Source organism: Micropterus salmoides, unplaced genomic scaffold, assembly GCF_014851395.1.
Source record: "Micropterus salmoides isolate LMB-PRFRI ecotype aquatic unplaced genomic scaffold, ASM1485139v1 Ms_hic_scaffold_19, whole genome shotgun sequence".
NCBI lineage: Eukaryota > Metazoa > Chordata > Actinopteri > Centrarchiformes > Centrarchidae > Micropterus > Micropterus salmoides.
In genome coordinates, this window is record NW_024041039.1 from 27,137,327 (window position 1) to 27,151,842 (window position 14,516).

At 43.6% G+C, this 14,516-nt stretch overlaps 2 protein-coding genes across 2 annotated transcripts; one reads left to right on the forward strand and one right to left on the reverse strand.

Moving 5' to 3' along the window:
• Positions 1-1,049: 1,049 nt before the first annotated feature.
• supt7l (SPT7 like, STAGA complex subunit gamma) lies at positions 1,050-6,435 on the reverse strand. The gene is made up of 5 exons (XM_038728243.1): positions 6,337-6,435; positions 5,266-5,750; positions 4,718-5,042; positions 2,410-2,647; positions 1,050-1,676 (listed from the first exon to the last, which is right to left on the reverse strand). Exons 2-5 carry the CDS (start codon positions 5,700-5,702, stop codon positions 1,384-1,386), a joined length of 1,293 nt encoding a protein of 430 aa, XP_038584171.1. The 5' UTR covers positions 5,703-5,750; positions 6,337-6,435; the 3' UTR covers positions 1,050-1,383.
• A 38-nt stretch (positions 6,436-6,473) lies between these two features.
• LOC119909954 (solute carrier family 4 member 1 adaptor protein) lies at positions 6,474-14,487 on the forward strand. The gene is made up of 14 exons (XM_038728242.1): positions 6,474-7,501; positions 8,881-9,085; positions 9,243-9,371; positions 9,453-9,513; positions 9,644-9,783; positions 9,910-10,070; positions 10,610-10,679; positions 10,791-10,980; positions 11,253-11,349; positions 11,438-11,693; positions 12,202-12,300; positions 12,424-12,509; positions 12,613-12,682; positions 13,446-14,487. The coding sequence occupies exons 1-14, from the start codon at positions 6,662-6,664 to the stop codon at positions 13,493-13,495; spliced, it is 2,454 nt and encodes an 817-aa protein (XP_038584170.1). The 5' UTR covers positions 6,474-6,661; the 3' UTR covers positions 13,496-14,487.
• Positions 14,488-14,516: the final 29 nt, after the last annotated feature.

Below are 14,516 nucleotides of genomic sequence, written 5' to 3' on the forward strand. Positions count from 1 at the left end.
TATTTCAATATATAATTTTTTTATGTAAAACAGTATTTGAAGCAGATTTTTTGTTGTTTTTGTTAGTGTGCTATAACACTGTATTTTGTATTGTATCTGGTACAGTATGTTGTATGTTGTTTTGTGCAGCGACTGCAGTTGGGGAGTGGGATGAGGTCATTGTTGATGCTGTATTTCGACTTCTGTGGAGTTTTAAAGTAAGAATGTCTGAGCAGAAAATAATTTAGGACTCCTATAAGCATCAACAAGGGGGAGCTGTTTCACTCATAGGTCTAAATACTGATTTTGTTTTCCAGCATCTTCAACTCCCACCTGGGTCACACAGCGATATAAATCAGAAGCATTTTTTCAGGAGCGGCAAGGGGTAAAAAACTACCATAAATATCAATACATATGACCCCATCAGCTCTTCCCAAAGGCATGGACAATTACCTGCCTAATTGTGAAAATGAAAGTGGCCCACACAGAAGAAAACCACATGTATTCAGACAGGCCTGCTCATTCAGCATGCAAAACTATGCATGCCATAATTAATTTGCCATTAAGGCTGGATTGATGTTGCCTTCATGATGCAGACAACCAAGCCATAATTGCTTCTGGTGTTGCATTCACAGCTTTGTCTCATTACTGAAACAGATGCTAATTTAGCGGAGTGGCTTCAGGTTGACAGGTGTGTGTGTGTGTGTGTGTGTGTGTGTGTGTGTGATCTTTCCGCTGTATTGGGCTACATGTAAAGTGCAGTGCAGAAGGGAAACGAGGAGTTGAAAATACATCATTATATGCGACAGCATGTTCACGAGGAGGAAAAAGTTGCTTTTTGGTGGAGCATCTTTTAATGGTAATGAATGGCACAGGCAGTAATTGGTATGTGAGGAGAAATAAACTAAAGAGCCTTGTGAAGAGAGGAAAACAAACCATTCTGCTGAATTATTAAGCTGTTTAACTAAATAATTTGCTTTTGGACCTCGTAGTTTTCCTGTTCTTCAATTCATTAGGCTAACTGTAACCCTCCTCCTAACAACCTTAATAACTCAAATGAATATAACTGATGCTTTAAAAGATGTTTATTCTTTTGACAATAAACCCTATCAATATATTCAGCTATTTTGAGAGAAATTATAATCATAACAAACATGAAAAAGTACAAAATATTACTTCCCCCCCAAATCAGTTTGTTCATAACATTAATGTCTCAGTCAGTCTATGCAGTGGCCGCAGTCTCAGCAGCCACTGATGAGTCCTACGCTGAGCAGCTGGTGTGTTTCACCACTACATCTTTCTGTCAGACTGGTGTTTTTTCATTGCAACATAACTAAACGTGGAAGACTTGCGGGTGAGTTCAGATTCCACTTCTCAGAATGTCTTGCATCCGCAAATGCATCCTCACATCTTCTTCGCCCGTTTCTTAGGTCTTTGGTTGAAGACGGGCGAGGTGCCCATCAGGGAGTCGGGCGAATGCGAAGTGAAGCTGCCATCTGACGCCGCGCCTCCGGGAGAAGGCGCCATGTCTCCTCCTGACTCGCTCATGGTGGACATGGGCCCCCCATCCTCGAACACATCCCCGCCCAGGACACCGTGGTGGTGGTGGTGATGATGATGGCCGGCCCCCTGGGCGTCCTCGCCATCCTGCGGTTCAATTTTTACCTGTGGCCACAACGGGGAGTTGTTGGCCCCACCTTATAAGAGAGAAGAACACATTTAGCATCCATCTATGTTTTATGTTTAATAGCCACCGAGTGTTCACACAGTTCATATTTCAGCACAGCTACTAGGCATATACAGTAGCTACACTATAGCTGATGTGCGCCTTCTCAAAAATGAAACTATATGTTGGGGCCACAAAGAGAGACCTCCTGGGGTCAGCATGGGCTGCTTGTTTTTTCTGATGCATATATGTTATGAAAAGGCCTCGTCATCTTGTCCTTTTCAAAGTCATTTCCACTGCTAACCTTCTGCTCACTGTGACCCGCTCTCTCACAGTGACTGGAACAACATAAGTACAGAGACCGTAAGGAAGAACCCAGGCCAGCGGGACTCCTATTAGCCAACGGAAGAGTATCTGCATCTATAAACATGATAATGGTAACGGTACACTCTGCAAATTGTCCTTTTTTAAAATATCATCTGGATAATGTAACCAATCATATCAGGGGCAGTGGAAGAGACCTGATGAGGAAGCTCTCTAGTAATGTTTAGAGAACGCTGGATGCTCCCTGTTGGACGCAGCACACCCATTGATTTACTGATGCAGATGAACACTACAAGCAGCACCTTTATCTCCTCCACATCAGTGCACAGTACATCGAACACCGAAGGTTTCATCTAGTGAGTCTGCACACTTCAATCCTCTCCGTAGAAATAACAGAGATATATGCAGGTTATGCATTTGAACGGGAACGCTGGTCTCACCTGAGGTGTGAGGAGAATGGTCACCGTCCAGGCCTGAAGCTAGCCTCTCGCCGTGGGCCCCGAGGACCCCCATGGGCAGAGCTTGGTCCCCAGAGGCCAGGTCGGCCTCAGGCTCCTCACTAACAGGGAAGGAGATGTCACTCATGGGCTCCTCCTTAATCCTCAGGGGCTTGGAGTCCTCCAGGGCCTTCTCTGGGTTCACCAGTCGCTCATATTCCACAGACAGATCCTTACTCACCTGGAAGAGGAAGAAGTAAGAGCTGAGCCTAGATGATCCAGCATTTCACTTCTGTAATGATCATATTATCCATTCCTAGGAGTAACTTCACATGCTTTTTGACATTTTAATTATTTTGACATAATTAAAACAAAATAAAAAAAAACAATAGAGCACTGGTCTGTGTAATATGTCAAAGTTAATCACAGACACAAAGGATCCTCTCTACAGAGCTCATCACTATATCTTTAGAAGTCCTGTTGGCACTGAGGACAGTGAGACTCTCAGTTTGGTTTCTGTCTCACTTCCAAGCAGCTTGCTCACGAGTTACCATACGGCCCATTGTTCTCACTCATACAAGTTCTTTATGCTTTCTGAGATGAGTCAGCATTGTCGTGGTGAAGCCGTGGCAGCTTACACTAAAAAAACCACACTGCCCCAAATTAGTTTCATTCTTCGTTTTTGTATCACTTAATCTGCTGAGTATTACTCCAATTAATCATTTGGCAAACAAAATGTCAAAATACAGTGAAAAATGCCCATCTTAATTTCCCAGAGTTTATGGTGATATCTCCCAGCGTTTCCCCCCGGGAAACTGCTTAGAGGAGGTGGTAGGCGCAGTGGTGTTTTTTTTGCCTGGTTGACCGTTCAGGCTGTTTACCTTTTAAAACTAAGCTGCTAAATTGCTCTGATTAATTTGTGCTAAGCAAATGTACCATGTGACCCATCAGTCTCACCATCAGTGTTGTTATAAGAGGATGGTTAAAAAACCTTAATCATTAAATACTGTATGTGTCCCGAGGTAGTGCTACTGCTCATTTTCCTCAAACAAACAAAAAAAAAATCATTTGATATCGATAATTATCAGGATAAATTAGGGCTGGGCCAAAAATATTATCGCAATAAAAAGTTTCATGTCTTTCGATATCGATAATTATCGCCATAAGTATCAAATCGTTGAAGTTGAAGAAACCTGAAGGTTAATTGTGGTTTTAAGCTTTTTTCCGTCCTTTTTCCTCAACAAATTAAACATCTTATTAAATAAATTAAGTCCTAATTCAGGTATGATTCAAGTGAATCAAATCAAACATTTATAGAATATTTATTGAACATTTGTTATATTGTTATTGAAAAAAATTATATTGCGATAATTATTGTTATTGTTTTATTGTCCAGCCCTAGGATAAATGTCAAATTGTTATTTCTTTCAAGTTTAAAGGCTGATTTTTGCCCCTGAGAGAAAGCTGAAGAAACCAGATGGTTAATTGTGGTTTTAAACTTTTCTTTATGGTCAGAACATGATGAAGTGTGGAACATTCAAAACAATTATGATAAAATCTTTTTTCAACAAATATGATTAGTAAATCTTTTTTCAGTCTCTCTTCCTCAACAATATTTATTATAATATTTTAATATAAAAATTAAGTGCTAATTCATTTGTAATTCTTATTTGAATTCAAATTCAAACATTTACTGAACATTTGTTATATTGTTATTGAGGAAAAATATATTGTGATAATTATTGTTTTATTGCCCAGCCCTAAATATGCCTCTTTTTTTTTTTTTTTATAGAAAAGCAATAATTTCTTCTGGTGTTAATGGGGGCACTCTTTATCCAGCCGGGTTTACTCCACTGTAAAATGCTGCCGGAAACCCTGATCTTCAAATGCCTTCTTTTGTGCAACCAAAACTCCAAAATCCATAGATATTTCATTTCCAATAATAAAAACAGAATGGAACTAGATCATGTTTTATGTCTTGGCTTGATAAATAACTTAAAACAACAAACAGATCATTAAAATTGTTGAGAATTATTTTTCTTATAGAGGTGATTGACTAATCCTTTCAGCACTAAACGAGACAGCAGGGAGAAACTACGTCATAGCTTCTGCTCTGCCATTTGTACACCCCACAGCAAACTGCTTCATGAGGCATTTCAGTTTTCAAAAATGACCTAATACGACCACAGATATTAATATAGATACGGTATATGTACAGTATGCCAAAATCTTGGATGGCTGACAAATTAATATCTTCTTATTGTCAAATAACACAACCCCATGAACAGCTATGATCCTCTCCCAACCTCACCTGCAGCATGTAGCTGTGGTAGTCCTTGATCCGCACTTGCCAGAAGCGCTGCAGGGCCAGCACGCTGCCGATGCCCACCTCATGAAACACTTGCTCCACCACGTCTGGGAAGGGACTGGCTCCGAGCCGAGCCTCCCGGTCCACCGCCACCCGCAGAAGGCGGGTGAGGCGCAGGTAATGCTCATGGACCACGTCGGTCAGGGTCTCCAGCACGCTCTCCTGGGCTGACTCAAAGCCAGCATGGGCCAAGACGGTGGCCACTGACTGATAGAGGAGCTGCCTGCAGGAGGGCCAACTCAGCTCTGTGACAGGCTCGCCTTTACCCCTTATGATGGAAGAACCAGCGGAGATGAAAGGAGATGAATGATGACTGGTTTGCTTAATTAACTGAGATTATATCTGTGAAATTTTTGATAATCTGGAATAACAAAAACAACTAAACTTGACTGATAAGCCTACACTTTCAGTGCTTTACTGGCTATGGAATGTATTTAATCACAAATAAAGGAGTGCAGCATGATGGCTCAGACACACTCACATTAACTTACTTATAGAAGTCACTTTCAGGGTCACTGTGGCGGAGCTGGAAGGGCTGCCGAGGGGCTTTGCTGTCCGCAGGTAGCAAGTCATCTGGCATGGCAGGTGGGGTGGGAGGATGCAGGGGCAGATTGGTATCGGCCTCCTCCAGCCTGCTGCCACCCTCAGAGGACACTGAGCTCTGACCCTGAGCCTGGGCTTGGGCCGCTGCCAAGAGGCCACGGAGGCGACGGACGTGCTGACACAGCTGCACTGTGTGGATGGTGAGGCTGCAGGGCTCTGAGGGGATGTCCAGCATCGTGGTGGGCCGCGGACGCTGGGCAGAGGGCTGGTGCAGGGGAGGGTCCTGCATCTCCACTGAGCGAAACTCGCGCTGGAGCAGGTCAAAGGAGCTGCGACTGGGAGGAGCCCCCGCAGGTCCCGGGATCTCACCCCAGTAACGCATCATGATGAGTGACTAAAGACACCAGTCGGATTCAAACTATCAGTCTGAGAGCTGGAAAAGTCGAGAGGAGGTTGGAGAGGCCATCACGACCAACGATGAAGTGGGTATAAAAAACATCAGAGTTAAAGAAAAACACTTTCAAAACAGCGTTTATTCACATTTTTAGAACCCGCTTTCAAAAAAATGTGTGCCAAGGTAATAGTCCTTAGCTGGGAAATGTATTACCAATCGCATGGTGGGCAAACGTGCACAAATCATAGACAATGCTGTACTTTTCTTGTGATTATTTCGGCATAAATCTGACCACCCACCCATTATAATCGGATCGCACTGGAAACGCAATTAAAAGTACTTGATGTGTGTGCCGAATTGTGAGGGAAACTGCACTGATTAACGTGCGCTCCGAAGTCAAGGTTTAACAAGTGTGTATGTTTGCCGAACAGCAAGACAACACAGAAGGTACTGTATCTGACTGAAGTTTGGTTACATCATGAGCATAAAAGAGAGGTCGCAGCAACAAACAACTCTCATTCATGAAGGAGCGACGGCTACGATACAAGGCAGCTAGTCAGGTACGTAGCATACAGGTTTAGCTAGTTGAATTGCATATAATAATATAAACGTAACTGTAACTCACATCACATAGAGATGAATAAATCGTCTGTTAATAATTGGAACCAATGGCGCTTGGATCTTTGAAGGAAGTTGCACAGGAAATAAGCTTTCTCGTCCTTGTTGCAAAAAACTCGGGTGAACAGTTGAACAAGATGTTAGTTCTGCATCAAACCATTCATTTTGATTGGGGTGACATTATAGATTATATTAACGTGCATTGTTGTCGTGTTCTAAACTATTTTTCAACGACTTTTTTTCTGAACCATAGTCTTTATTAGCTCTTGTGTTCTTGAGTTTTATAGCTGCTCAGAAAACCCGGGCGACGTTCACTGTCGCACCAAATAAACATGGCCGCCTCCCCGCCGTCAGACGTGTGTGTGAAAAATACGGATGAAGACATTAATTGTGCAATGGAAACGGGTGAGTGCTCAGCCACGGAGGACGCGGGAGACCGTCAAAAGAAAGACTCACACGAAAGTGAGCCAGAAACAAAAGACACTTTTAAGAAACCGGCTCTTTTCGCAGCGCCTTCCCTCGCCAGCAAACGCAGCAACGTTAGCGTCGCTGCTCCGTCCAAAGCCAAAGCTGCCGAAACAACAAGCGTGACAGAAAATAACGACGCTGAAGGCGTAGACACTACGAGTGAGGATTATTCGGCTCCTGTAAATGAAAACAAAACCACAGACAAAAGCAAAGAAGAGGAAAACAAATGCGGTGAAGGCAAGAAAGCTCCTCCTCCTGTCAAAACTAAGCCAGAAGCTAAACCCAGGGTGCTTCCTACTAAAGGGCCCCCGGCTGGTAAGTTCCCCCCTCTCCCATACACAGAGCCGCCCTGGGGTGGCATCGCTCCGGATGTCCCATATGCCCTAGAAATCCTTAAAAACGGCACCATAGTGGACAAAGTGCCCCTCACACAGAGAAGTTACTTCGTGGTTGGACGTTTGCCTGTGTGTGACGTCTCTTTGGAGCATCCCTCCATCTCCAGGTACCACGCGGTGATTCAGTACCGCAGACAGGGCGGAGAGGGACAGTGTGTGGGAGAGGAGAGAGGGTTCTACGTCCATGACCTGGGCAGCACACACGGCACTGTGGTGAACAAGAACAGGATCCCTCCGAAGACCTACATCAGACTGCGCGTGGGACATGTCTTGAAGTTTGGTGGGAGCACGAGGCTTTTTATCCTGCAGGTAAATCATGATGTGGACCCCCTTTACTCACTACACTGACAGGAGGACATAGGGGGCTTTATTTAACCTGCGTGTAAAAGTAGGGATGGACTGCAGCTGTCCAACCATGCTTTTACATTTTTTTTTTTAAAGCCTGAGATTCTCTAACTCTTGGGTACATATGATAACATACAGTACTTATATGTAGGACTATATTTGTTTTTACTGCCTTCACAAACAAGCAAAAATAAGGGAATTAAAAACAACCCATGAGATGGAATATCTCTATAATTCAGCCCAGACCATTCTCCTCATTTATGATCATTTATAGCACTAATCCTCGTCTTTCCACTTGGTTGTAGTTTCTTACAGGGCTCAAACTGTCTGATGAGGGAACTGTCAAGCCCTCAAAAAACATGTTAAATCTGTTTTTTCCAAACAGGAAGCTCACAGTCAAATCAGATAGATCCATACTTTGTATGCTGCTGATTAAAAAGGGAGTCACAAACCAAGATATCTGCATCTGAGCACGACAGGCGGCGTGTTGAATCACTGACATTTCATTGTATAGTACAAGGCATTTGCAGACATCACCTTGGCCTCTGGGAAATCATGGTGGTCATTTTTCACTATTTTCAGATGAATTATTAATCAGTTCATTTAAATAACCAGTTCCTTAATCAATACTGAAAAGAAGTGTTTGTTGTGTGCCTGCCCAGAAGCACAATATTGTGCAAAAGATTGCTAATTAAAGCACATTTTATTAAACAACCCACCTGACTACACTATGGGAGTCCTCATTTGTACAACCTTTATTGTGTGTGAGGAATGAACTTGTGCTAAGCAGAAAAATAAACAATAAATGGTTTATTGATTCATTAATCAGTTGATCGACAGAACATGATTTGCTATTAAACAATTTTAGTAATCATTTAAATGTCATTGATTAATTTTGGGCAGTTGATCCGACAAAACAAGAAATCTGTAGACATTTACGTTGGGTTCTGGAGCAGTTTGATGGGATTTTGGGACACTCATCCTGTTCATAGTTATCCAAGGTGGGTTAAAATTAAGGGCAGCTGGACTTGGTTGATACTCGGAGACGTTTCGCCTCTCATCCAAGAGGCTTCTTCAGTCCTGACTGACTGGCAGTGAGTCCCAGCTGTTTGACCTCTGTGGAGTCGTTATCAAGAATGTAGGCAGCTGGCTTTCACAAGGAAGAATAATGTGTGCAACTAAAAAGACTTTTTTTGTGAGTCTGACAATGACTCATCGGTGGAGTGCCCTTTGAACAAGAAATCAATCATCATAATCATTTAAATGTCATGACATGTCTGCAGTGTCACAATGCCCCCAAAATATTACATTTTCACCAACTTTCCACTTTCCCCATCCCACAGGGTCCAGAGTTTGACGAGGAAGAGGAGTCTGAGCTAACAGTGACAGAGCTGAGGGAGCGAGCACGAAAACAGAAGGCAGAGCTGGAGAGGAGGATGATGGGAGATGGTTCTGATAACGAGGAGGAGGAGGAGATAGAGGAAGGCGAAAGCAACAAGAGTCAGAGCAAACTGTCAAATGAAGACTCGGGCTGTTCGTGGGGAATAGGTGAGCTTGTTCTGCTGGTTGCAGGATCATGCTACGTGTTGTCTGCGGTGAGTTGGTACCAAGTTTCTGCTACGGCGAGAAACTAAAGAAGCACGTTAATGCTTTTGTTCTCTCCTCTTCCTATCATTCCATCTGTCTCCATAAATCCCTACTGCAGCTGAGGAGGCCGTTCCAGAGGAAGACGAGAACGAGGAAAACCCTTTTTCAACAGAGTTCCACGAGGACCAGGAAGCTGCCTACCTGAAAGACCCAAAGAAAGCTTTGCAGGGTTTCTATGACAGGGAAGGTGAGACGACTTATTCTTAATCCACAGATGTCTCGTCCTTCTGCTTCTTTAATTTATTGACGTTGACCTCCCTTGTCTTAGGAGAGGAGCTGGAGTTTGAGTATGAAGACAAAAGCCATGGCAGCTGGCTCTGCAGAATAAAGTTAGTAACATAAAGCCCCTCATTTGTGATTGAGTGTACACGAATGTCTGCATACACACTTCACAACCTTTGCCAGGAAGGCTGTAAAGTGTGTAAAGGGTCACACAGTCCGTGTTGATGTTTCTGTCAGGCTTCCGGTGGATGATGCCATGGGCCGGCAGCTGGTTGCCGAGGTGACCCACACAGGGAAGAAGAAAGAAGCTGCCATCCAGTGCTGCCTGGAGGCGTGTCGAATGCTGGAAGCCAGAGGGCTGCTGCGCCAGGAAGCAGGTGCGAACGTGGCTCCAGTGGGAATGTCCCAAAGTAGAATTGTGAACCACCACCCAGAGAGGTTACAGCTTGTAGTTATGGAGATCGCAGTAATAGATATGCCTCTTTTTTACATCCTATTTCCAGTGTCCCGTAAGCGCAAGAAGAAGAACTGGGAAGATGAGGACTACTACGACAGTGATGACGACACCTTCCTGGATCGAACCGGTGCTGTGGAGAAGAAGAGGCAGGAGAGAATGAAGAAGGCGGGAAAGATTGAGGAGCGGCCTGAGACCTTTGAGTCATTGGTACAAATCTGCTACTGTTTATACACATGGCTGGGGAATATTACAATATTCTGATTCAGTACATCTTTATCCTCACCTTAGTTTATTGCCTTAGTTGCACCCTGTTCCCCCTGAGGCTGTAGCATAATGACATTGTTCTGAGAATTCACCAACTAGCTTTAATTGACTAAACTTCTGTGTAAAGTCTGATATAGATGTAAGAGAAGGGCATTGTTTGTCATTTCATAAGTGTTAATTTTAAGTTGCACATATCGTTAGATACCATAGGCTCCTCTTTGTTTTCTTGCTGCAGTGTTTCTACCCTATGAAACCACAAGTCACATATGACACATAAGAGCTGCCTGCGTCTCCTCGCTGTCAAATGAATGTTAATACATGAACACATTAAATACAGATGCTTTTTGTACTGGGGGAAAAAAATCACTTTGCTTTGGAAACAGCTTTATACTGTAGTGTGTGTTGATGTAAACTGCACTGCTATAATGTTAAGCACACTCTGTGTTTCTGTGCTACTGATCATGTATTTGATTTTCATGTAGGTGGCCAAACTGTCAGAGGTGGAGAAGGAGCTAGCAGAGACTCAGAAAAAGCTCAGTGCTGGTAAGGGAGGTGAGTCACGATCGCCCGTGTGTGTTCCCTGCTCTGCGGACAGACGCCACACTACATACGGACGCATGTTCTCCTCGTGTTACAGTGTGTGTGTGTCATCCCTCCTCTCAGACTCCTCCGGCTCTTCCAGTGAGGACCCGCTGGATGCCTTCATGACTGCAGTGCGAAGCGAGGCGGCGATGGACGCTGTGGCGCGCAGGAAGCTTCACATGCGCGTGGCCGACCTGCGCAAAGACGCTCAGAGGCTCCGCAAACTAGTCGAGCTCACACGGCCCGCCCAGATGCCCGCGTTGCTGCCGAGGTTAGACACAGTGCTACGTTCAAGGGGTCACGCTGGTTGTTCTAGAATATCACTGAAACCTGAACATTGTTTTTTAAGCAAATACATACAATACAAGTCCTAAAATAAATGCACATTTTCCATCTGGATTATTTTACAGAAGTACGGGAATGTGTTTTGTAGCTTCTTTGAAACATTCTCTGGAGTTAACGGTGATGAAATATATGGGGAAATCTTTTATTCCAATATTAGACCACATTTATCCACTATTTTGATGTGTGTTTGTGTGATAGTGGTAGCTCAGAGCCGGAGAAGCCTAAAAAGACCTTACCGCTGTTTGGAGCCATGAAGGGAGGAAGCAAATTCAAACTGAAGACTGGTACCATCGGGGTAGGTGCTGTTTCTCATGTTTGATAGCTCGGCGCTCTGTCTTTCCCTCTGCTATTGATTTTTCTTTTTTTTTTCTTCTCTCTTGTAGAAGTTGCCTCCTAAGCGCCCCAACTTGCCTGCAGAGCTCTTCAACATGAAAGAACTTCCACCTGGTGCAGAAGAGGAGGAGGAGGAGGAGGAAGAGGAGCAGGATGCAGAGAAAAATGAGGATAATGATGATGAAGAGTGCCCAACCATAACTGAGACTAATCTTGACTCTGAAGAGTCCAGTGTATCCATGTCTCAAGAGAGCGCTCCCTCAGGGCGGCAAAGACCGCAACCAGCACCGTCTCAAGAGCCAAAAGGTAAAAAGCCATAAGAAGTGGGGGAAGTTTTAAAGTAAACATTAATAGGGAAAATGTGCTCACTGTAGTTCTTCATATTATAAATATGAATTTCCTATACCACCGGGTGGCAGTAGATTTGCAATGCATACAAAGAGCACGCCGTTGTCCCTGTGTCATCCGTACATAGATATGTAAAGACAAAGTCACAATCACAAAGATCTTATAGATTTATATCTAGTTTTTAAAATTATTTTTTTATTGATAAATTATTCAGAAAGTTGGAAAAATGTGACCTCTGACAATTGTATGTAATGCAAAATCAGAAAATATCTTTCTCTGTGACTCACATTTGCAATGTTAAAATAATTAGAGGTGCAAATCTTGAAACTGAACATGCTAGAAGGATTTCTGAAATGAACTAGCACTTATACATGCTGTGTAGATTTGTTCTAAATTCGTATATCAGTGCATATCCTAATTGTAACACTTTTTTATTTATTTTATTGTTTGAATGACTGCATATTAGAGCAAAGCCACAAACAGAGGAGAGGTGAGGATTCTCCCGCAGCAGCTGAGCAGATCCCTCAGCGCAGCAGCAACAAGGCTGTGGCCCCATCAAGTGTAGGTGGGTACTGCGTTTTATTTCCACGTCAGTCAGCGCTCTCTCCAGTATTCAGTATTGGCTGCTGTGTGTCAGTGGTACTGGCGCACCATCTCTAATGTTACTGTACCTGCTGTTTGTCTCCAGAGTCCAAAGCAGAAGGCGACACAGAGCTAGCAGCAGAGCCCAGCCCCAGACAGAACGTGAAGAAGAAAATGATGGGCCCCAGCAAGGTAGAAACAAACACACACACACACACACACAGGAACCAATATATATTTATATCTTACAGAAAAGTGAGACTAAATTAAATTTCCTCATGCTTTGCCTCTACAGCCACCAGTGCAGCTCTCGGGGCAGTATCCAGAGGACGACCCTGATTATTGTGTCTGGATGCCTCCTTCAGGTAAACACGACTAATGCAATACACTCCAAGATGGTGTTATTGACCGATTATCATGTCCAGATCATAGTCAAGCTCATTAAGCAAGCAGTGCAACTTTAACCTTTGTGCTCTATGTTATTATAAGTGACATATAAGTTATAACTTTGTCTGAATCTTTTGCTTAAATATAAACCTAGTAAATATGGGAGATATCTAGAATTCAGATATGATTACAGTCTATGCAGCAGACAGGAGGTACCTAGGTTAACATGACACAGTACCAGTGGCATTCTTATACTTTCACGACGGAGAAATGGGCTTCTGTGTCTCTAACTTGACAAACACTCGTTGACACTGACTGGCTTGTATGTTCCCGGCCTGCTGAGCTCAGGAATGGCGGGGGGTTTAAGGACATGGTGAGAGGAGGTAAACAGGCTTTCATGGTCCATTTATGCTGCTGAAATTGCAGCGACATTTTCATTGTTCACTAAGGAATGCAGATCAAAGTCACTTAAAAATGATAAAATAAGTTGGAATAAAAATAAACCTCAAACCGGGTGCCAGACTGAGCTTAGATTCAGGGTCAGAACTAATTGCGTCACTATCGGGTTGTAATTGTTTTGATGATTCACCAACTAGGGCGCTGCACTTTACTGGTCAATCGGGTGAATTTGTTCTTGCAGGGCATTTTGAGCATTTTATATTTTCTCCCAACAGGTATGTGAAATGGTCTGTAAATATGAATCCTTTTGATGCTAAAATCCTCGCTTTTCTCCACTCATAGGTCAGACTGGAGACGGCCGCACACACCTGAACGACAAGTACGGCTACTGAGGGAAACCATCGGCGAGAGGGCTCTTGTGTCTCCACTCCACCAGCTTCTACACTGCACAAAGCCTCCTGTCCCCTTAGCTCTGACCATTAACCCATCCTACCCATCCCAGTCAGTCAGTGTGTGTGTGTTTGTGTGGCTGAAGTAATGGCAGCCTGCAAAGGACAAGCAAAGATAAGATAATAATGCTGCACCTTTTTATTTGTCTTTTGGGGATATTTCCATTCTCAGACTGCCATAAACAAAAAGCACCATTCCACTTCAAATTAAACTGGCCTGCTTTGGGAATTGCCCCACTCAGAGCAGACACTGGGCAGTCGGCCTGCTGGCACTTTTCACCCCTGACGATAATAGAGATGGGTAGCACTTGAATTTTGTTCTTTTATTTGAATTGCATATCATCCAAGTAGAAAATAGAAAGGGGCAGAGCAGGAGCAGTAACTGATCTGAATTCAGCTTTCTGGTCTTTGGCCCGCTCCTCTTGCATTTAAATCCACCTGACGTCCAATCTGCATCCCTCCCCTATTTGGCTTCAGTCCATCGCTGGCATTACCTTTTTTTTTTCTCCAAAAGGACAGTGTGTAGCAAGAAGGGAGAAAGAGGGAGAGCATTGAAGCAGCTTTTCTGACCATCTGGACACTTGGATGGCTTACTGGATGAAACGCAAGCTGATAATGACTCAAGCTAAGTGGAGTGTGTGTCAGCGTCTACAATGACACACACACACACACACACACACACACACACACACACAGCCCCAACCTTCTCAAAGTTCCCTTTTTAACAAGATCGTCTTTATGAGCGAGTCAGCTATTGGTGTGTGTTTGCCTAGAGCAGGATTCCTCGCTCTGTGAAATCCCACTCAGTGCTGTTCTGTTGGTTTACTGCCATACTCTCCACCCTCTTTCCTGTCATCTTTTCTCAAAAAGACAAAGTAAAGAAATGTAAACTGTATTTTGTTATATAAATGTATAATAAAACTGCCTGTATGTAACCTGCGAGTTGCTCCAAGCTTTTTACACA

Bases quoted from the DNA above. Each gene is read 5' to 3' on its own strand.
- LOC119909954 (XM_038728242.1), top strand. From the start codon at position 6,662: ATGGCCGCCTCCCCGCCGTCAGACGTGTGTGTGAAAAATACGGATGAA. The intron at 7,502-8,880 runs GTAAATCATGAT...CCCATCCCACAG, and splicing joins CGAGGCTTTTTATCCTGCAG to GGTCCAGAGTTTGACGAGGA. The intron at 12,683-13,445 runs GTAAACACGACT...CTCCACTCATAG, and splicing joins TGTCTGGATGCCTCCTTCAG to GTCAGACTGGAGACGGCCGC.
- supt7l (XM_038728243.1), bottom strand. From the start codon at position 5,702: ATGATGCGTTACTGGGGTGAGATCCCGGGACCTGCGGGGGCTCCTCCC. The intron at 5,043-5,265 runs GTAAGTTAATGT...TTCCATCATAAG, and splicing joins CCTGAAAGTGACTTCTATAA to GGGTAAAGGCGAGCCTGTCA. The intron at 1,677-2,409 runs GTGAGACCAGCG...CTCTCTTATAAG, and splicing joins CCATTCTCCTCACACCTCAG to GTGGGGCCAACAACTCCCCG.